A 21,812-nucleotide genomic window follows, 5' to 3' on the forward strand; every position below is an offset into this window, starting at 1 on the left:
GCAAACAATAATGCAAATATGTAAGTTTGCTAAGTATATTGTATGAATATAAAATGTGCTCTAATATTCTATTTCAGAGCTCTGGGCATTATTTTCATAAACAATCAAAATAATTATTTATATCAATAAGGTGATTAAAAGGAAGAAGAAAATCACCAATTCAACAAAACTCCAGGTAACCTGTATCAGCACACATAATCCTGGTCCAAGAGAGGATGTATTTTCAGACGTACTGTCCTTGGGTAGATGTCTAATTTCAGCGGCTCCCAGTCCGTAAGGGGCTGATAAGTGATAGGCTCACAGGGTAGCCGCAGAACTGTTCTCGGGTACGTGTTTTGTGCCCTCTTGGAGTTTTCCTCCAGCAGGGAAACAAATTACATCTATGTAGGTAATTGTTTCCAGCATATGTTAATATGTCTTAATTTGTCTTAATGATCTGGCCATGGGGCTGGTGCCTCTGCTTCTATTCCAGGACCCAGCTGGTAATAAAAGGCTTCATAATAATGAGATTCTTGGTGGAAATATCTTAAGCAAATACATCCCCCAGAGCAGCCAGCCAGCTCCTCTCTGCTGGAGTACAGCACCTGTCTTGTAGTGACTTTCGGAAAGGGCTTTATTCCTCAAATCTACTCCAGTCCTACAATTCTCCTGGATAGATCAGAAACGTATTCGAACCAACCATCGTCCTTCTCTACATTTTACCTCTAGAGTTCCCCTTCTACCTCTCCAGTCATCACCGATCGGGGGCAGAGCTGGCCCCCAAGTCCAGGCTCTTGGATTTACAACGTGGTGCTGAGGATAGAGGTGGGGACCACCGCAGAGATTGGGAACCTAAGCAGGAAAACAGCCTCATCTTTGAAAACCTCCGTAAGTAACAGGAACATGCCTGAACCTGATTTGAAGATAAAATGCCTGTCTGGATGTCCTACTCACCCCACCTGCCAATCACAGCGACGATGCTGATGATAATTATAATAAAAATGATGACGGCATACACACCGTGTAGCGGGTGACGAGTGCAGGTTAAGTGCATCGCCTTCTTTTATGCTCAATATTCAGGTTCATCCCCGAATCCCAAACCCAGATTCGACCCCAAAGGCCAAATTCTTAACCACTACGTCCGGCTGGCTCTATCCATGTGCTACCAAATTCTAGACCAGCGCTGCCTCGTGCAACTTCTGGGATGGTGGAAATGCTATTTGTACCATCTGAAGTAGCCACAAGCTACGTGTAGCTAACGAGCACCGGAAATGGGCTAGTGGGACTGGGAATTTTCATCTTGCTTAATTGTCATGAATCTCGCGCGTGGGGTAACGGCTGCCATGCTGGACAGCACAATCTCGAGACCTTTCCAGAGTGTCCAGCATTTAGTGGGTGCTCAGTAATGCTGAACGAACAAACTCAAGCTTAACTCTGTTACAGAATTCAGTACAACCTCTTGACCTTGCCAGCACGGGGCCAGGGGGGACCCGATGATGAACCATCATTTCCTGGGATGCATTTCCATCAAGACACTGACCACAAGGCCTGAGGCTTATTCTTCTCTGCGTCCCCAGGGCATTAAATAAAGTGCTTTATGAATTTTGTACTTGATGCTTTCCCTGTGACAGAAAAAAGCTGTTTTTTTTTTTTTTTTTTTTACAGGTAGTCCCCTCCTTATAACATGAGCCCATTTCAAAGATCCACTCATGTGTCAGCAATTAGGAACTTGGTGGGTAGGTTCCTGAGAAACCACTTGGGCAAGGCAGTTTCGTTCAGTTCCCAGGGTGACCAACCAAAACACTCTTCATACACGCTAGACCTTCATGTGAGAACATATTCCGTATCTTAGTGTTTCTCTACCTACCTTTCTCCCCCCCATCATCGTGTGCTCTCCCTGCCCCTCTCCCACCCTTTTAGACACTTTTCCCCATGAAATCTTAATACCACAGAAAACTGTACATCTGTGCATGTACTAGATATATACATGTGCTTTTTACATAAAGAGTACCTTTGTTCCCCTAACCCTACGGAATCAGTCTCTGCTGCCTTGGAGGTGATATCGCTCCTGTTGAGAACGTGTGGTCTGGCTCAGTGGGTGTCATGCGAGTGGTACCTTAATCCACCCTGGAGAAAGCACCTCTCCATCACTTCCTCAGTCACACCCAGCCACGTGTAGCTCGTGGCTACATCAGCACAAATAGAGACTGTTTCCACCACCACCGAAGTCCCATAAGGCAGCGCTGGTCTAGAATTTGGTAGTGCATGGATAGAACCAACATGACATAGTGGTTAAGAATATGACCCCCATCACTTACTGGGGGGAAAGGCTGAACAGCACGCTCACCTTTATGCCAAACAGGTGGGACATCACTGTGCTTTATCCTGGGGTTTTACTGTCCACAGCCACCTGGATTTCAGGCCATGCCTCATGCCTGGTGAAGCCTGGTCACCCCTCTTTGCAGTCCATTCCCAGAACCCACTTCCTCTGGGAGCGGCCACCTGCCCTCTGGAAATGGACAGATGAGAGGAGACTGCACACTAACACATTACAAGCCAGGGCACATTACAAGCCCAGAAACCAGAGGTCAGGGTTTAAAACAGTTTATAGCGATTGGACAAGGATTTTATGTTTGTTCAATAGAAACACAAAAAGTAGGGCTAGCACTTTGTATGTCTTTGCTTTTTTTAGATCTTTACCTCGTAATTCATTTTTATCCTAGTTTACAAAGATTACCGATCTGTGACAGACTGGAAATGAAAAAACAAACAAACAAAAAAAACCTGGATCTCTCCCATCCGTCTAAAAAACTGGATGTTTCGCAAAGCCCTGGCACAGAGGGTGGGTCCTGTGGGCTTTTTGAGGGGCCAGAGATGTCGCCAGGCTGAGGTGATGTGGCAGACAGCATCTGAACTGGGCAGAAAAGGATGAGCAGGATTCTGACAAAGATTCTTTGCTTGCCCATAGGCTCCTGAACCTTCTCCTAGGCCCATCTGTCTACTTCCTGCAAAATCCAGGTTTAGCAAGAACTCTGCTAAGTTAGTTCGACTAGAACCCCCACCCTCGATATCTGGTCTGGTTCTCTGTCCTCCACCATCCCCCGGGGTGATGTCTGGCCACCCTGGCCTGTCTCCAGAAAGAACCCTGTTAGCTCAGAGTGGCCGGAATCCCCCAGGACCCCCAGCTCTTAGTGCTTCTCCACCCACTGACCCCCACCCTGCTCCTTGGAGATCAATTCCCACATGCGATGCTGTATTCAGAGTTGAGCCCAATCTCTTTCCCCCAACTGCGAAATCCCACCACAGCGATCCCCACGCCTATTGTGATGGTCCAGAATAAAGTCTGCCTTACCACCTTCAACAAGTGTCACTGAATTTTCATTTCCTTAACAAGTCCAGTTTCCAGTGAGCCCAGGATTATCCTCTAAAACCAGGGACAGTTTCGAGGCTGGGCTGTGGCCTAGAAACAGGGATACCATCCAAGGTTGTCCTTGGAAGTCAGAGGCACCTGCTAGCTCTTTATTTTAAGACAGCACACTTGCTTTTTTACCTTGGGAGGAAGCTCTGATGAGCTGGGGTGCTGGCCCCTGGCCAGAGCAGTGATAATCTATTAGAACTTTTTATAAAAACACTACAAAGGAAGCAGTTGCTATGGGATAAACAACAGCATGTTTTAAAAATAAACACCTGAGGGCAAAAGACTCCCCTGAGAGCTCTCTGATTAAGCTACCACCCACTGGAGAACAAATTTTTGTGACGGTCTCCCTCCACCTTGTCATTAAGGTGTCAAAATTAACTCCATTACTGGAAGGTTTTGTTTTTTGTTTTTTTTTTTGGTCTGGTATTTGATGGTGCTTCACAATTGGGAAAGGACACAAGACCCAAGAAACTCATTGTTGCAAGGAGTTCAAACCCTCCCATCCAGAGGACTCCGGTCCCTCTATCACCGTCATGGAGGAAAACAAGCATGGACTCAAATCCCAGCCTTTGCCTCCAGACTCAGTTTTCCCATCTGTAAAAATGCAGGTTTTCAATGCCTCTACCTCCTCCAGGGTAACTGTGAGGAGCAAAGCGAGTAACCTCATCTTGCACAGCTGCTGCAGAGATTAGAAACAGTATCTATAACACACCTAGTATATACAGTGCCTAGGACTTAACTGTGCCGGTAAATAGTCTCCATCATTACTGAATGAAATAATCGAATGGAAGGCACTCAGCAACTATTAGCTCATTCATTCCCTCACTCTTTCTCCAGAATCCTTCTGTATTCCTTCATCACATGGGCACCAAAGAGATCCTTTAAGAACATCGGTCAGGCCGTTTCACACTCTGGTATGACCTTCAATGGCATGGATGATAAGCTAGAGAATCCTCATCCCGGCTGAAGAGACCCCGAGGGAAGGGGGCCTGCCTGCCGCCCCAACCCAGCCTGCGCCACCTTCCAGCTTGGGCATCCCCCCAGCCTTCACCTGGACAGACCCAGCTCCCTCTCACTTTGCAGGGACTCCTTTCTCTGTCCAACGAACGGCCTTCTCCCTACTCTTCACTTGTCTACGTTCACGTCTTTTCCTGCGGCTCCTTTCCTGAGGCACCAGGCTAAACCAGGCTCCTCTGTTTTCTTCACCTGGCACCCTGCTCATATCACATTTCACAAGTTGTATCAATGGGCTCATTATTTATCGTCTGTCTTTAGCACTAGACTGTAGTGAGCAGCACGAAGTCCCTGGAGACCCAGATGCCTGCATGGTCACCAATGAACACCTAGTGCCCAACACGTAGGAAGAGCTTGATTAACGTGTGGTGGTTGAATGAGTCACTTAGTTATATATGGTTGCCTGCTGCAGCCCCCTCCCTTGGTCTCTGGTCCCTGGACGGTGGAATGTTCCAGAACAGAACTCGAGACTCTGCACTAGTCCTAGGTGCTGCTCTTATGATCTGTGTGATCTTGAACAGTCCTTGGAACTGTCCTCATCTCTGATGATGGAGATAGGGTCCCCCCTACCTTACAACTTCCTTGGGTTGCTATGAGGGTTAAATGAACAAGTTCATTCCCCAGGGAAAACAAGGCTGGCTATGACCTCACCTTGCTATTCCAGAACACGGGGACATCTCTGCTGCCTGATTAATACCCCTGGGTGTGACAGGGGAAGAGAGGAGGCAGACAGGAGCATGCAAAATATATTTCTGTGCATGCTTGCCCATGACATCTACTTTTCTTAGAGGCATCAATACAAAGAACTCCCTGAAAATAGGTTACATCACCACCTTAGACTATTCTGTGAAGTTAACAAAATAAACCGGTCCTTAGGCAGAACCAACTAAAGGTCACTTTGCAGCCTCCACGTTTGATGTTCAAAACGTGTGTCAAGAAGGAGCCGGCTGGTCTCCTGGTCTTCAGCCATTCAGGGAGCTGTTTGCAACTTTTTTTTTTTTTTTTTAATACTACAGACCTTGGCGGTATTTGTAGTTGGGACCAACTTTTCAGAAGACCCCATGAGCTTTTATAGGAAGCTTATGATTCAGTAGGAGTATTAAACACACCTCAGACGATCTGAGGGACTCAGCCGTTCTCTTCAAAGTCCATACGAATGCTTTGACATCAGGACAGCCAACAGCTCAGTGAAACTTCTCTTTTTTTTTCTTTACCACAACCTAATTATTATTTTTTTTCTTTTTTTTTTATTCTTATGTTAATCCCCTACTTACATCATTAGTTTTAGATGTGGTGTTCCATGATTCGTTGTTTGTGCATAACACCCAGTGCTCCATGCAGAATGTGCCCTCCTCAATACCCACCACCAGGCTAACCCATCCTCCCACCCCCCTCCCCTCTAGGACCCTCAGTTTGTTTTTCAGAGTCCATCGTCTCTCATGTACCACAACCTAATTATTATTGAGCTCTCTTTTCTCTCTTTTTGCTTCTCCTTATCCTATAAAATCAGTAGCTCAGGATTCTGGGTAGAAGCCACTTGTATGCTGGTGAATTTTACAATCTAGTGTCTTACAAAGAGTAAGTCCTTTTGTAACGTTTTCCTTTCCAGAATGCATGCATTGAGTGTACTTGCATCTGTATGGCTCAATTCGAATATTGGCTCTGTAGCTTCTGATGCCAATGCAGGGACTTTCTAGAAACTTCTGACAGTATCAGGCATACCACAAGACAGCATTACTATTTCCCTATTTCACAGCTGAGGACAAGTTAAGTAACTTGTCAGGGTTTCACAGCTAGCAAATGGCAGAGCCGGGATTCAAACCTGGGCAGTCTGGCCCCTTGGTCCGCATGCTTCACCACTAGACTCTCCTGTCCCTCTGTGATTGATACCAACAAAGGTTTTTGTTTAACCACACCTTGTCAGGCTCCTGGACCTCCTCCTAAACCCATCTGTGTATTTTCATGCAAAATCTAGTTTTCCTAAGAACTTTGCTAAGTTGGTTTAACCAGAACCCAGTATCTGATCACTCTGCATACCTAATTAGGCTCCCCATCCTCCACCATCTCCCAGGTGATATCCGGCCACCCTGGCCTGCCTTCAGCAAGAATCCTACTAGGTTGGTTTAGCCAGAATCCCCCTTTCCCCTGATGGTTTCTCTTAGTGATTTTCCACCTACTGATCCCCCCTCCCCTGCTCCTTGGAGATCAATTCTCACTTGCTGATGCTGTATTCAGAGTAGAGCCCCATCGCCGCCCCCCCCCCTCCACTGTGAAATCCCACTGCAGTGGTCTCCACACCTATCATGATGGTCTGGGATAAAGTCTGCCTTACCAACTTTAACAAGTGTCACTGAATTTTTTTTGTCTTTAACAATACTTCCCCACCTATGATCTCACTGATATGTGGAATTTAAGAAACAAAACAGAGGATCATAGGGGAAGAGAGGAAAAAAATAAAACAAGACAAAACCGGAGAGGGAGACAAACCAGAAGAGACTCTTAATCATAGGAAACAAACTGAGGGTTGCTGGAGGGGAGGCGGCTGGGGGGATGGGGTAACTGGGTGATGGGCACTGGGGAGGGCATGTGATGTAACGAGCACTGGGTGTTATATAAGACTGATGAACCACAGACCTGTACCTCTGAAACCAGTAATACTTTATATGTTAATTGAATTAAAATTTAAAAATTAATAAAACAAAACAAAACAGTACTTCCCCACCTGCAGCTCATTCGCCGTGTTCCTTTGCAGAGAACGGTGCAGGCGGCGGTCACCTCTGTCACTTGCTTCCCCATGCCTAGACAGACCCCTGATGAAGGCACATGCTCACCCTTCCATCCCCACTCCTCTTCCCCGTGTCTCCAGCATTCTGCTCGAAGTCTCACTGTCCTCCTCGAGAGGTGCCGAGCCATCTGCTGTTTTCTTCTGCCCGGAGTCCCTGCCCTCTTCATCTGATTCTGATCTTTTCTTGAAAACTCCACCCCAGCGTCCCCTCCACCGTCCTCATTCCCACAAAACACTGATCACAATGCATCTTTCTTGCTGGACCAGGACTTATCTTTATGTCATGTGTGCCTAGCACAGAGCCTGGGACATTGAAGATGCAATGAATGAGTGAGTGAATGAATGAATGAGTGGTATCCCAGGTCCATGCAGTCAACACAGAGGAGGTTTCTTAGAGTCCCTGCATGGTTTATCACTCCTTTTTTTAAAGAAACAAAATCAGGTTAACTTACAGTCGAGCAGAGCTGTGAGCCAGTGTCCTGAGTATAAGCACAAGTTAAAGCTCATCCATGGTTGATTCTTGGGGCTTCACTATCTCAGAATGAGACTGAAGCAGGGCATATTTATCTCTTGCCACTTTTCATTTGATTACTGTGGCAAGTGGCATGTTCACTGTGGGAGCTCTACTCTTTATACATTAGGTGCTCCTTTCTGCTTTGCAGAAAAGGCATCGTAGACATCCAATTAATAGAATAAGTCCTCTGGCTTCAATAGCTGTGTTCTAACTCAACATGAACTTCCGGATGATCTTAGGAAAGTGTTTAACTCATGTGTGCAAAGCTGTTTAGTTCATCTTATTTTCTCTGTTCCCCATTGAGGCTTGGGAAAGTTAAAAAAAGCACAAAAAAAGGCAAAGTCCAGTGGTTACAGATGTTGCAATTGAGGCAAGAAGTTCCTTCTTGGTCTGTATGGTTTTTGGCTACAACCCTGCCTTCCCCAGCATGGAGTTTTAGGTTTACAGGCCACCTGGGAATGGCAGTTTTCTAGAGATGAAACCACAAAAAACCAATGTTTCCAAAAAAGCACGCATACTCCACCCCCTCCCCCACCAGCTGAAGTTGACATTGCACGCTCTTAGCTCCAGTTTCACTGCATTGTATATTTTTAACTTCTTGATCAAAAATGCACAAAAAAATCACTTTGTATATGTACTTGAGTTTCACTGCACTGTGTATTTTTAACTTCTTGATCAAAAATGCACAAAAAATCACTTTGTATATGTACTTGAGTTCCACTGCATTGTATATTTTTAACTTCTTGATCAAAAATGCACAAAAAATCACTTTGTATATGTACTTGAGTTTCACTGCATTGTGTATTTTTAACTTCTTGATCAAAAATGCACAAAAAATCACTTTGTATATGAATATTCTTAGCTCCCTACAGGGAGAGGTACAACCAAATGATACGTGTATCTTCCCTCCTACTTTCTTACCCATGAGGGAACTCGTGGACCCGACTAGCACAAGTCCTGGGGTCCATGAACAGGTGAGTGGCAGGCACCCCACCCTCCCACAGGTGATTTTCTCTTCATCTGCTGTCATACAGTTGGGGTTAACAAATGTTGAGTTCCACCGAACCCTGTTTCAGGGGGGCACACGGGACAGTTCTTTCCACTGGAGGATGACGGATAGTACCCAGGTACACAGCTGTTTATGAGTAAATGAATACACAGCTGGAAAAAAAATGCCTTCCCCAGCCCACACGATCCAAGTGTGTCATCGCTTGCAAACCCTGAATTGAAAAAATAGGCATCTCCAAAAACCTTGACTGACTTCTCCATTCCTCAGTGCCTCTTAGGGACATTTACACTCATTGCTTGATATGAGTCATAGTTGCTTGTTGTGTTCATTTATTTTGCCACATGATTCCACCTTAACGAACCCGTATCTTGAGAGTTTGAATCTAGTCTTGTCCTTCATCTTGACCAGCTGCTGGCTGGCCTCCTGTTATTGCAAATAAATGCTTTATTGGCACACAGCTATGCCCATCACTTACATATTGCTCATGGCGGCTTTCTGGTGACAGCCAGTTGGGAAGGCACATCTGGCTTGAAAAGCTTAAAACATTCACTATCTGGTCCTTTACAAAAAAAAGTTTGTAGGTTTTGCTTGCTAGGAAACCAACTTACGTAGGTATTCTACATCTGGCTGTTGTTTCATAAATATTGTTTCTGTCTAAGCCTCTATAAGACTTAATTTTTTTTTCTTGGTTAAAATGTAGTGGAAAACCTCTGGCCTTAGAGTTGAGATCAAGCCCCCCAAATCTGAAAATCCTGATGTAGAGGCCGAAGTGACAACCATTTAAAGTTTGAAACAAGTTTTTTTTAAACCATTGAAGGGTGGAGTCTTATATTTATCCTTGAAGATGTAAATCCAACCCAACTAGTGCTCTTGTCAAAATAGGAAGGTCATCAATAAACAGAATGCAAGTGTTTTCTACCAAAGTCTTATGTTTGGTACGTGATTTGTTCAGGAGGTGAAATCAGTACTAGGATCCAGGGACTCAGTGGCTTGGGGCGGAGGGAAAGGAGGGCGTTTCCTTGGCTTGGAATGGAATGAGTTTGGAATGGAATGAATTTGGAATGTACTGCGGGGCACACCGCTGTGGCTTCCTGAGGGGCCGACACGTGTAGGAAATCCAGAGCGGAGGGCCACGGGAAGGGGTAGGAATAAGCACCTAGCTCCCAGGAGCAACTATGCACAGGAGGTGGCATGGACTCAGCATAGCCCAACCTGGACAGACTCCCATGTCCTGCAGGTTAGGTGCCTAGGCCCCAACCTGGCGGGTACCAGTGGTACCCATTCTAGTGTGAGTCTCCTGATGGGGCCCCCAAGGCAAACCATCCCTTTGCAGCTCGGAGGAGGGTTCCCCCAAAATGGATATTCCTTGATGTTGGTCCTTCCAGGAAGAGGTCGCCTCTGGGCCAGGACAGGAAGACCTGTGTGACAGTGAAATGCTTCCTTTGCAAAACCTAGTGTCAGGTGGTGGGGCCAGGGGGGTGGCAATGCCTGGAACATCTTCATGTGGAGGAAGGAATAGGCTGACAGCTAAACGAAGGGGCAGCCCTCTTAAGATGCCCCGGGACTCTCAGAAGACCCCCATCAGGGAGCAGGTGGATGTCACTGTGGGTGCTTCCCCTACTCTCACTCCCCAACCTTTCATAAAGCTTTGTCCCAGGGCACAGCCTGGGCTCAGCTATGCTTTGAAGAATTAGGTTCTCATTCCTATCTTAGGATAGAGGAGCAAAGGGGGAGCTCCTCGGGGTCAGAGGGTGGCGGCAGGCACAGGAGACAGCCGGGGGAGAGGTGCAGCTGTGCCTGGCAGAGCACTTCTGGCCCAGGTGGTGGGGGCAGAGAGGCTGGAGTGGAAGAGTTGGGGACCTCTTCCTGAGCACAGCTGGGGCACCATCTTGGAAAGATGCTCAAAGAACCTCGGGGAGCGGCCGTTGAGGGGCCATTCCCTTTCCGTGCTGGTCCTAGGAGGCTCAAGTCATCATCATTTGTGTATTAAGGAAAACATGCTCTGAATTTAAACTCACTGGCTGGGGAAACCTGGACCAGGATTTTCCAGAGCCACAGTTCTCAGGCATGTGCATAAGCCACTTCCCCTGCTATTCCCCTGGTGGTCTGGTTACAAATACAGCTTAGAAACCTAAATGTTAACGGGGCCCAAACAGATAGTCGGTGCCTCACGAGTCTGTCCCTCGGGATGTAAACTATGGGAAGGATTCTGCTGGTGCCTACACTGCCTGTGTCTGAAAACGCCCTGAGATTTTGTCAACTGTGCCTTCTTTTTTTTTCTGTTTTAACTAAATTCTAGACATTCTGTCATCTTACCCCTACATCATTCCATATGCATTAAAAAGGACATTTTCTTACATAACTAAATGCCATTATCCCCGCTAAGAAAATTATCAACAATTTCTTGATACCATCTAACAGCCAGCCTATATTCAAATTTCCCCGACTGATGTGACATCTTACCCTGCTCGTCACATGAAGAAGGCTCCTTCTGTTTAAAAAAAAAAAAAAAGGCTATAAAGTAAGTATTTTTATGTCAGCACAGGCTTTGATGGCAGAGGGTTTTTTTTTTTCCTACTTGTTAATTCATCAAGAGAGTTTCCTTTATGCAGAAGCACAGGTTACTAGTCGTAGGTCTCAATTTTTATTTCTACCTCTAATTTGTGTATCCTGAGGGCTTTCATCTCACTCTCCCCAGCTTCCAACATCCATCTTCCTTTGTCCTAATAAGTGTATAAGATGTGTTATTGATCTGCTGGATTTATGAAGGCTTTTGGAATGTGATAACTGCTCTAGTGTATTTCTACAGCTGTCCTGCTGCTCTCCCCTGCTGGGTGGGGGCGCTGAGGACCCCTGCAGGGTTTGGGGGAGGATGGAGCACCAGGGAAAAGGTGGTGCAGAGCTGTGGGGGGCTGGGAGCACGGCTGGGGAGGAGGGGAGTGGGGAACCTGCCAGAGGCTGAGCCCGAGGAGCACAAAGTAGAACCCATCCCACTCTCTCTTTTTTCTTTCTTCCTTTTTTTTTTTATTTGAGAGAGAAAGGGAGCGAGTGAGAGAGAGAGAAAGAGAGAGCATGAGCAGGGAGACAGGCAGAGGGAGAGGGAGAAGCAGGCTCCCCACTGAACAGGGATTCTGATGCGGGACTTGATCCCAGGACCCTGGGACCATGACCTGAGCCGAAAGCAGATTCTTAACCGACTGAGCCTCCCAGGCGCCCCGCCTTTTTTTCCTTAAAAAAGAAAGAGAGAAAGAGAGAGGGGGGGAAAAAGAGAGAGAGGGAGGAAGAGAGAAAGAAAATACAAAACCAAACAAAAATAACAAACATGTGTTCGCCTTGAAAATGTAAAGAAAGCGCAATGAGTCATGTTTTCTTACTACCTCGATCTAACCATCATTAACAAACTGGTTTGCTTCCCAACATTTAAAAATGCACATAAATTTTAATAAATTTCAGATTGTATACAACATCCTGTTGTGCAATTTGTTTTTATCTTCCTATTTTATGCCATGTGAGGAACATATCCACATGCCATTAAATGTTTCTAAAACAAGGTTTTTAACAATTGCAGAGAATCATAACTTAGGGGTATAATTTACATTTAGATTGCTTATAATTCACCACCATTATAAAAAAAAAATGCTACCACGAACATTCTTGTACCTAAATCTTTGAACAGATCTCTAATTATTTACGAGAAATTCTGAGAAGTAGAATTACAAAGTGGAGAGAGATCGGGACATGTTCCAAGCTGCACCCCCCAAAAGTTTGTTCCATTTAATACAATAATCAAAAATGTATGAATGAGCCCGTTTTCCCACACCCTTGCCAACACTAGTAATATTATGTTCCCCCTTTTAATCTGACAATTTAAATCACGTACATGGCATCACTGTTCCCAGACTGCTTTATTCACGTCCCTTTCTGGTCTCTCTCTTACTCCTGTTTCACTCCTGGGGGTTTTCCTTTAGGAAAAATGTAGAATGTAGAAATGTCCAGATCTGTGCTCCCGCTCTAGAAACCAGCTGGGCTATGTGAGCAGAGTGCTGAGGGTTGCAAATTATTCTCCTAGATTATCTGCAAGGCTGAGCTAGCACACAAAACAGCCAGACTGCAAAAATACCACCAGTCATTGACTGCCAAGAGTGGTACATATTTCAACATCTGATATTATACGAGCATATTCATACATGTATTTTTACCTTTTGTTCTAAAACCCAGTTTAATGCACGAGTTTTGGATTCGTTGCCTAATTTGGATCAACTTTCCATACATTCCTCCATAGACCCAAGTTTTATTTATTTATTTTATCTATCTATCTATCTATCTATCTTTAAGAGAGAGAGAGTGTGTGAGCGAGCAGGGGAGGGGCAGAGAGAGCATCCCAAGCAGGCTCCATGTTCAGCAGCACGGAGCCCGATGTGGGGCTCAGTCCCACGACACCGAGATCATAACCTGAGCCAAAATCAAGAGTTGGACGCTCAACCGTCTGAGCCACCCAGGTGCCCCCCTCCATAGACCCAAGTTTTAAATGGTATTGATCATCAAGTGATTTATGTACCTTATACAGTTGCATACAAAATATAGTATTATTGTATGTACAACCATGAACATTTTTCTTGGGAGAGAGTCCAAAGCTTTCATCATGTTCTCAAAGGAGCCTAAGAAAAGGTTTAGAATCTTGATTTGGAGAAAAATGCTCAGGGGTTATAAAGGCAACACCAATGGGGCCAGCAGGTAATGTAAATGAGTGCAGTGGACGAGGTATCAGATGATAGGGAGAGGTAGGGGCCGTGTTATCCTCAAATGTATTTGCTTCAACTAAACAGAAGAGTCGTCTCTCAGCTCCAGATCACTGTTGGTCTGTGGGGGGACATCGGTCCAGTGTTTCCCGATCTTAATTCTTTTCAGAGGAACCCAGAAACCTGGGCGGTTACACGAAATCTTCCAAATTTTAAATGCTTCTGATAATTTAAAGTTGAACAGATAAACAACTCATATGTGGTATAAACCACTGGCCTACTGATTTGGCCCCCAGGTTGCAGGGCCTAAAAGAAGCCAGGCATTTCCAAAACATAATTAAATACATACATAAAAATAATTAAATGTTCTTCTCAGGCTTGTAATAAGCCAAGAACACCAAGACCATTTAAGGACAAGGCTCCCGGGGGATTCTAGCCTGACTGGAGTTTGGCACTTGGAAAGTTCAATAGCCAAATCTATAGTTCTTCCAGCAATGCGGCTGCTAAGTGCAGCAGATCCTGATACCCACCCTCCCTCCCCTGAGCCAACACCCAGTACTCTACATAGATCAGCCCTAGGTCTTTGTAGTGGCAACAGGGAAAAACATTCTAGAAGAGGACATATCAAGAATCCTACTTGTATGATTATAGAAAACCTTGATTTTTTCAAGTTGACAACACTAGCGACTGTCAGTCCACATTTTACTTAATGCCAGAATTAAGGTAAGTACAAGAAACTATGGAATGCACTGAGCAGCTTACCACACCCAGACAAATGACATTTTTGTAAGCCAAATTAATCTCTACCTCCAGAGGCGAGCTTGCTCTTTAAAGGGATCCTGCAATAGAGTGACCAAGAAGGGAAAAAGCATTTCCAAATCCAACTGTGTCACAAGTTCGGATTTTAAAATACTAGGCTTTTAAAATGTGGTGCAAACCCATCCTTAAACGTTCCCCACAGCGTGTGGCTGTGAGTTTTCAGGGCAGGTATGTGGAGGTGTGGAAGCGGAGTGAAGAAGGCAGAGAGACTTGGAGGACAGCCTCATTGGGGGGGGTGGGGGGGCAGCATGGCGGCAGTTGGGAAACAGATGAGTGAGCTACTCAAAACAACATCAAAACTGACACCCACATTTCCCCCGGGGACACTGGCTGACATTTCAGTGATCAAATATGTGGACTTTTTTTTTTTTTTACATCCTGTGCCCTGGATAGAGTTTTATTTATAATATGTTTGAAAATGGCATCTTCCTCCCAAGATATCACATGGCTGGCCAGATGAAGATTCAAGCAGTGGTGGACAGGGCCTTAGGCAGAGCCATGCCACTTTGTGAATAATGAAATATTTCCACTCAAGCAAATATACACTTTCTAAGTAAGGAGTGTGTGTGTGTGTGTGTGTGTGATGCATCAAATGCATTTCAATTTTTTCCATAATTAGAAAAGAACAACTTAAAAGACAGCTCCTTAAATAATCACAGAGAACCATCAGTTTTCTCAAGGTACCTGTAATCATGCTGGATATAATTAATGGCAAAATGATGAGTTTCAGCATCCTCATTAGGATTTCCCCAGGAAAAGCAAAGTAGAATTTCTCCAGACTAGAGAGCTTGCTGTATTCTCGAACCAAGACTCCTATGGTGATCCCTAAGAAAGATTGGAAAGAAGAAAAGAAAACCAGCATTGAGTTCTTCTGTCTACATTTCTATGGAAAAATATCCCCCCACTCCACCCCCCACATTTTATTGGCAAGAAAAACAGTTTAGATGGTCTTCCACGATTCTGTAAATTTTAGACTTAAAAAACAAATCACATTTTAATGAACACAAAGTACACATTATTCAGTGAGTTTATAAAAAAATATTCTTCACGTGAAAATTTTTGTTTTCATTTTTCTCCTCCAATTATATTTATTATGACAAAACATCAAAAAAAAAAAAACAAAACTGTGAGAAGGAAAAGAAATTCATCATCTTTGTCAACCCAAAATAACTGCTTTTGTTTTCACACACTCCCCTTAGTCTTTATCTACCTTAGGTATTTTACATTTTATTTTTATTTTATTTTATTTTAAGTAATCTCTACCCAACATTGGGCTCGAACTCACCACCCTGAGATCAAGACTCACATGCTCTTCCAGCTCAGCCAGCCAGGTGTTTTACATTTTATAGTTTACATATCAGTGTTCATTTTTCTCATTTTCTCATAAATACTCTTTTCATGATAGTTTTTATGACACTCTCTGTTTATGTAACTTTTGTGATTTTAATAGCAACATAAGGTTCTCTTGGTTTGATATATTTACATGTTGTTGAACAACTGTGCTGTCTAATGCTCTCTATTCTGTGTTGGCTATTTCTAGATGATGATGTGTCCAAATTGGCCTGATCAAGAGGCTTTTTATGAAGCTACTGAACCTGAGTACCTTGGACATTGAAGCTTATATTTCTGTGAGTGTAGGGAAATGTTCAAAATCAAGAAATGTTACACAGTGGAGCCCTGAACAATGCTGGCGTTCAGGGCACCAACACCCACACAGTTGAAAATCCACGTATAACTTCTGTCTCCACAAAAACCATAATTACTAACAGCCTGTTGTTAACTGAGAGCCTTACCCAGAACATAAACAGTCAGTTAACGTGTATTTTGTATGTTATATGTACTGTCAACTGGATTCTTACAATAAACTCAGCTAGAGAAAAGAAAATGTTATTAAGAAAGTCATAAGGAAAAGACGTTTACAGTGCTGGACTGCATTTATTGAGAAAAAAATCTGTGTGTACAGGGACTTGCATAGGTTAAACCCGAGTTGTTCAAGCTCTGAAAGCTTGCCTTCACAAGACGTCTACATGAATTCTTTCTTGTGCTGGTTTTGGTAACTACAAACCACAAACTTTAAGGATTTCTTACTTATCCTCTTCCGAATGGTCCCAACGTCTAACTGCCTTACTTCTGACCCCCACACACTGCCCCTTTGCAACACCCCCTTTTATATTTTTAAAGATTTTATTTATTTATTTGACAGAGAGAGACACAGCAAGAGAGGGAACACAAGCAGGGGGAGTGGGAGAGGGAGAAGCAGGCTCCCCGCTGAGCGGGGAGCCGGATGTGAGGCTCCATCCCAGGACCCTGGGATCATGACCTGAGAAGGCAGACGCTTAACAATAGAGCCAACCAGGTACCCCCTTTTATATAATTCTCTTTTGTTTTTTAAATGTATTTATTTCTTTTAAGCAATCTTTCCCCCCTACCAGGGGCTCAAACTCACAACCCCAAGATCAAGAGTCACATGCTCTTCCAAATGAGCCAGCCAGGCACCCCATCACACCCCCCATGTTTTTTTTTTTTTAAAGATTTTATTTATTTATTTATTTGAGAGAGAGAGAGAGAAAAACAGCATGAGAGGGGAGAGGGTCAGAGGGAGAAGCAGGCTCCCTGCCGAGCCGGGAGCCCGATACGGGACTCGATCCCAGGACTCCAGGACCATGACCTGAGCCGAAGGCAGTCGCTTAACCAACTGAGCCACCCAGGCACCCCCCCACCACCCACGTTTTTTAAACCAAGATACAAGATGGGCTGGGATGACTTGCACATCTTTTTCCTTCATCAACCTCTGAGGATGATATGCTAATGGGAGATAAAATGGCTAAACAGCAGAAAGACTCAAGGAGGACCTCACTGAATCTGCTCCTTTACAAACTCAAATAATTAGTCTGTGAAAATGTACAGTTGCTGGGGCTCAGTTAAGAACTCTAGGGCAACAAAGAGAGATGTGAATTATAATCAATACTAGACTTTTCATTTAAATCCAGGTATACTTCCCATGTCTGTTAGTAGGGCCAAATAAAAGAACCCCACAAGATACCTCTGTGTAGTGACCTTATCCTTGGTTTAATTTTATTTTCCTACCTGTTCCACCGTTGTCCTGATCTCTTTATTTTGGGCATGCATTTCTATATGTATTTCTGATCAGCCATTTTTAATTATTTTTGGAACAAACATATACAAAAACATTTCTCAAATTGTAGCCAAGACAAAAAAAAAAAAAAAGCTCAGTATCAATCCTGCTTGATTCATATTTCAAAACCTTGGGTTAAAGATTCCTGAATGGTTCAGAATGGCAAGGATTCAAAATATTTTCAGTGAATTTAAAAAGCACATTGTGCTCACTTCCTACTTAATAAATGCCTGTGTTCAGCTGTCCTATATGGAACATACCTACTTTATGCTGTAAGGATACTCTGTAGTGTTCAGTATTTAAAAAAACCAAACAGACAGACATTCTCTCTCATACTCTTTAGGTTGCCTCAAGTAAATTTTTGGCTTGTATGTCAAAGCAAGCTCTGTGTAAAAAGAAAAGAGATGTGTCTGTGCTCAAAAACCCACCACAAAAGCACTCTGTTGAGTAGCAAAAGAACCCCAGGTGCTCCAATTTTAGGGTTTATATTACTAGCGATTAACTGTGTCTCTAATCATCTTCACCCCAAATAAATGCAGGGAAATTAGAAAGAAGCGTACTTGCTATTTTTCAGCCTTTATCCAGATAATGGGTTTTTATGGGAGACATAAAAGAGTCACCACAAAGAGCCATTTCAAAGCTATCAGAGGGACAAGCACCACGAATAGGTTACTCTATTTAGTACGAAAACTTTCCATCAAGCGTGTTCTTGAAGTTGAATATCACAAGTTGTAATTTCTCCCTCCCTCCCTTCCTTTTTTTTCTGAAAATATAAATACCAACCAAGACCTGGAAAAACAGCTGAAAGATTTACCCTGGGCCAGAAATGTCATCCCAGAACCCTCAAGTGTTAAGAAGTAGCTGGTAAAGAACTTCAGCCAGGAGTTGCACCTTGTAAATGCATGTGTTTTATCTTGGTCTCAAAGCAGTTTGGAGAAATTGGATGCCTGATAAGAAAAATCAATGGAAGATTTTCCAGGTCCCAAGATGAAGTCAGGATTTCACTGGGCACAGTGACTCTCTACCCTCTTCCAGGGCCAGAACGTTGGACTAGAGTTAAGAACATAGAGCGGTGTCCAGAGTCAAAGGCTGCTGGGAATACGAACCTGCCTGAAGGTACACAGGTCAGACCCACCTGGCAAGACCACTCCTAGAACTAGCGAAGGGAAAGATGCCTCCAAACAGATGCCTCTGAATGGTATAGCTCTCCGGAGGCCTTGGGCAGGGCCAACAAGGAAGCCCAAAGGCAGAATTGCTATGCAGACCTCTGTAGCCGCAGAAGCTACCAGGAACTCATTCTCGGGCAGCTTTCTCTCACTCAGGCAAGAAGATCCCAAGCAGGTATGAAGGCACCTTGGGAAGAGCTCCATGTTAGCACCACTGGCTCAAGTTCTGGCTCTGCCATTTACAGGGTTTGTAACTTGGGCCATAATTTTAACCTCTTCCATCACTGAGTGATGGGATTGAAGGTATGGGGCAAAAGGCTTGGATGAGATGCCCTCAAGGTCCATTCTAAGGCCCAAGATGCTGTGATAATCTCTGAGCGTTGGTGTCCTCAGCTTTAAAATGGGCTCATAGGGGGCGCCTGGGTGGCTCAGTTGGTTGGGCGACTGCCTTCGGCTCAGGTCATGATCCTGGAGTCCCGGGATCGAGTCCCGCATCGGGCTCCCTGCTCGGCAGGGAGTCTGCTTCTCCCTCTGACCCTCCCCACCTCATGCATTCTCTCTCTCTCAAATAAATAAATAAAATCTTAAAATAAATAAATAAATAAATAAATAAATTAAATAAAATGGGCTCATAGGGGGCATGTGGGTGGCTCAGTCAGTTAAGCATCTGCCTTCCCCTCAGGTCATGATCCCGGGGTCCTGAGATCGAGCCCCATGTCAGGCTCCCTGCTCAGTGGGGGGCCTGCTTCTCCCTCTCCCTCTGCCATTCCCCTTGCTTGTGCTCACTCTCTCCCTGTCAAATAAATAAACAAAATCTTAAAAATAAAATAAACTAAAATAAAATGGGTTCATTGGCTCCTAGAGAGCTGGCTGGGCCTTCCCCACTGTTCATGCTAAGTGTATCAGTAAAATAGGGAAGGAAAGAAAAAAAAAAAAAGAAAAAAATAAAACAAAACCAAAAAAATAAAATAAAATAGGGAAGGAAGAAACTCAGGAGGAAAACAATTAAGACCTCAAGGAAAACAATGAAGACCTCAGCTGGAGAATTCTTCTTCAAGTTCATGTTGTCTCAAACAATTGCCAGTCCAGTAGCCCTATCTTGGAAGAAATGGGGTGATTTTTTTTCACTCTAAACTCATAAAAAATTGTTGTTCAAGAAATAATTCTGGAGGGGCGCCCGGCTGGCTCAGTCAGTGGAGTCACAATGGGTGTAGAAATTACTTAAAAATAAAAGAAATAATTTTAGAAATCAAAATAAAAGAAAAAGTCACGAAAATAATTTATACTGACCTATCCTCCCCCTCTCCCCCACTTTTCAGGTTCTATCCAGCCTTTGTTCTTATGTACGTGTGTTTTTTTTTATAGTTATAGAAATTAATCCGGGGATAGTAGCTGAACTGCATTTGAGAAAGCAGATTTATGAAAACAGCATTGTTCCTTTTAGGGTATTTTCAGAAAAGAGATTAAAATCTTCTGTGGTTTTTTTTAGTCAAAGCCCCAGAATGGTTCTCTGGTACACAGACTGATTTTGGCTTGATTGAATAAGAACTACTGGCAAAGGAAGAAATATTTTTTAATTATCCCTGGACTAGTTACCTAATCATGCCATCTTGCTGGGCACCATATTAGGAGAATTAGCAATATGACTTCTTGCCCTTTGGAAGCTCATCGAAGATGAACATTGATAACCAGAAAATAAAAAGTGTAGAATGAATAGTTATTAACAAATGACTGCATGCATACGCTGCATAGACTCTAACCTGTCCTTCCACTGAAATAGATCTGTTCCCCTCTCTTGTTTTCTTCCACAAGTGAGAGCTCTTTGCATGCATTTTGGCTCCAAACAGATGCCTCTGTAAAGCTTTATTTTTAAACCCTTAAAAAATGTATTTATGGCACAAGCAATATTATCAGAGTTCTACTGGAAATAACAAGTTCAAAAATCCAATCCCAACCTCACCAACTCAAATATATGCAAAGAGAAATTGTTTTCATTTTTTTCACATACAATTGTGGTTAATCATAACATGATTTAAATGAAAAATTGAAAAAAAAAGTAACATAATGGTTAACAATTACCAGGTACATACTTTAGATCAGAGTCTATGCTAAGCCCTTCAAATGGATTCTTTCTTATATATTATCTCTTGTAATTTTTTTTAATTTAAATTCAATTAGCCAACGTACAGGACATTAGTTTTTGATACAATGTTCAATGATTCATTAGTTGCATAACACCCAGTGCTTATCACATCACGTGCCCTCCTTAATGCCCATCACCCAGTTACCCCGTCCCCCCACCCACCTCCCTTTCCACAACCCTCAGTTCGTTTCCCGGAGTCCAGAGTTATCTCTTGTCATTTTTAATGGCTGTATAATTATAGGGTTTGGGGCAGTTTTTCACTGAGATAAAATTTACATAAAATTTATCATTTTTAAAATGTGTAACTCAGGGGTTTTTAGTATATTCACAATGTTGTGCAACCATCACCACTATCTAATTCCAGAATATTCTCATCACCGATAAAGAAACCCACACCCATTAGCAGCCACTCCCCAACCCTCCCTTGCCCCAGCCCCCCGGCAACTACTAATCTGCTTTCTTTTGATCTGTTGAATCTGGACATTTCATATAAACAGAGTCATACAACACGAGCCTGTCATGATTAGTTGGTCTTACGTGTCAGCTTGCCTAGGCTATGGTACCAGTTATTCAATAAAACGCGGATCCAGGTGTGGGTGAAGGTATTCTGTAAATGTGACTAACATCTACAATTAGTTCACTTTAAAGACCACCCTTGATAATCTCGGTGGGCCCATCCCATCAGTTGAAGGTCTGAGGAGCAAAAACCAAGGTTGCATGCAGAAGAAGGAATTCTGCCTCAAGATGGCAGCTCCAACTCCCTGCCTGAGTTGTCCACCTGCCCTATGGATTTTGGACTTAAACAGAACCCACAACTGTGTGAGCCAATTCCTTAAAATAAATCTCATGTAGATTTACACAGGAGATTCTCTTTCTCAGGAGAATCCTGACTGATACTGTGCCTTGTGTGTCTGGATTCTTTCACTTAGTATGTTTCCAAAGTTCATCTGTGAATATTGTAAGGGTTTTGTTTTGTTTTTGGTATTTCTCATTTAACGTTATATTATAAGCATTTCCTCATGTTACACATCTTCATCTTTTTTAAGTGCTGGATACTACTACTTTGGATGGACAAGTTTCTTGACCACCA

At 43.6% G+C, this 21,812-nt stretch overlaps 1 protein-coding gene across 1 annotated transcript in view; it reads right to left on the reverse strand.

Annotated features, from left to right (window-relative positions):
• SLC1A1 (solute carrier family 1 member 1) overlaps positions 1-21,812 on the reverse strand; it is a 71,539-nt gene that overhangs the window by 22,583 nt on the left and 27,144 nt on the right. The window contains exon 2 of the mRNA XM_081804058.1: positions 14,962-15,102. Coding sequence (XP_081660184.1) covers positions 14,962-15,102 — 141 coding nt within the window. The remainder of the gene's footprint in view (positions 1-14,961; positions 15,103-21,812) is intronic.

This window comes from Leptonychotes weddellii, chromosome 14, assembly GCF_054177405.1.
Source record: "Leptonychotes weddellii isolate Sample4059 chromosome 14, ASM5417740v2, whole genome shotgun sequence".
Taxonomy (NCBI): Eukaryota; Metazoa; Chordata; class Mammalia; order Carnivora; family Phocidae; genus Leptonychotes; species Leptonychotes weddellii.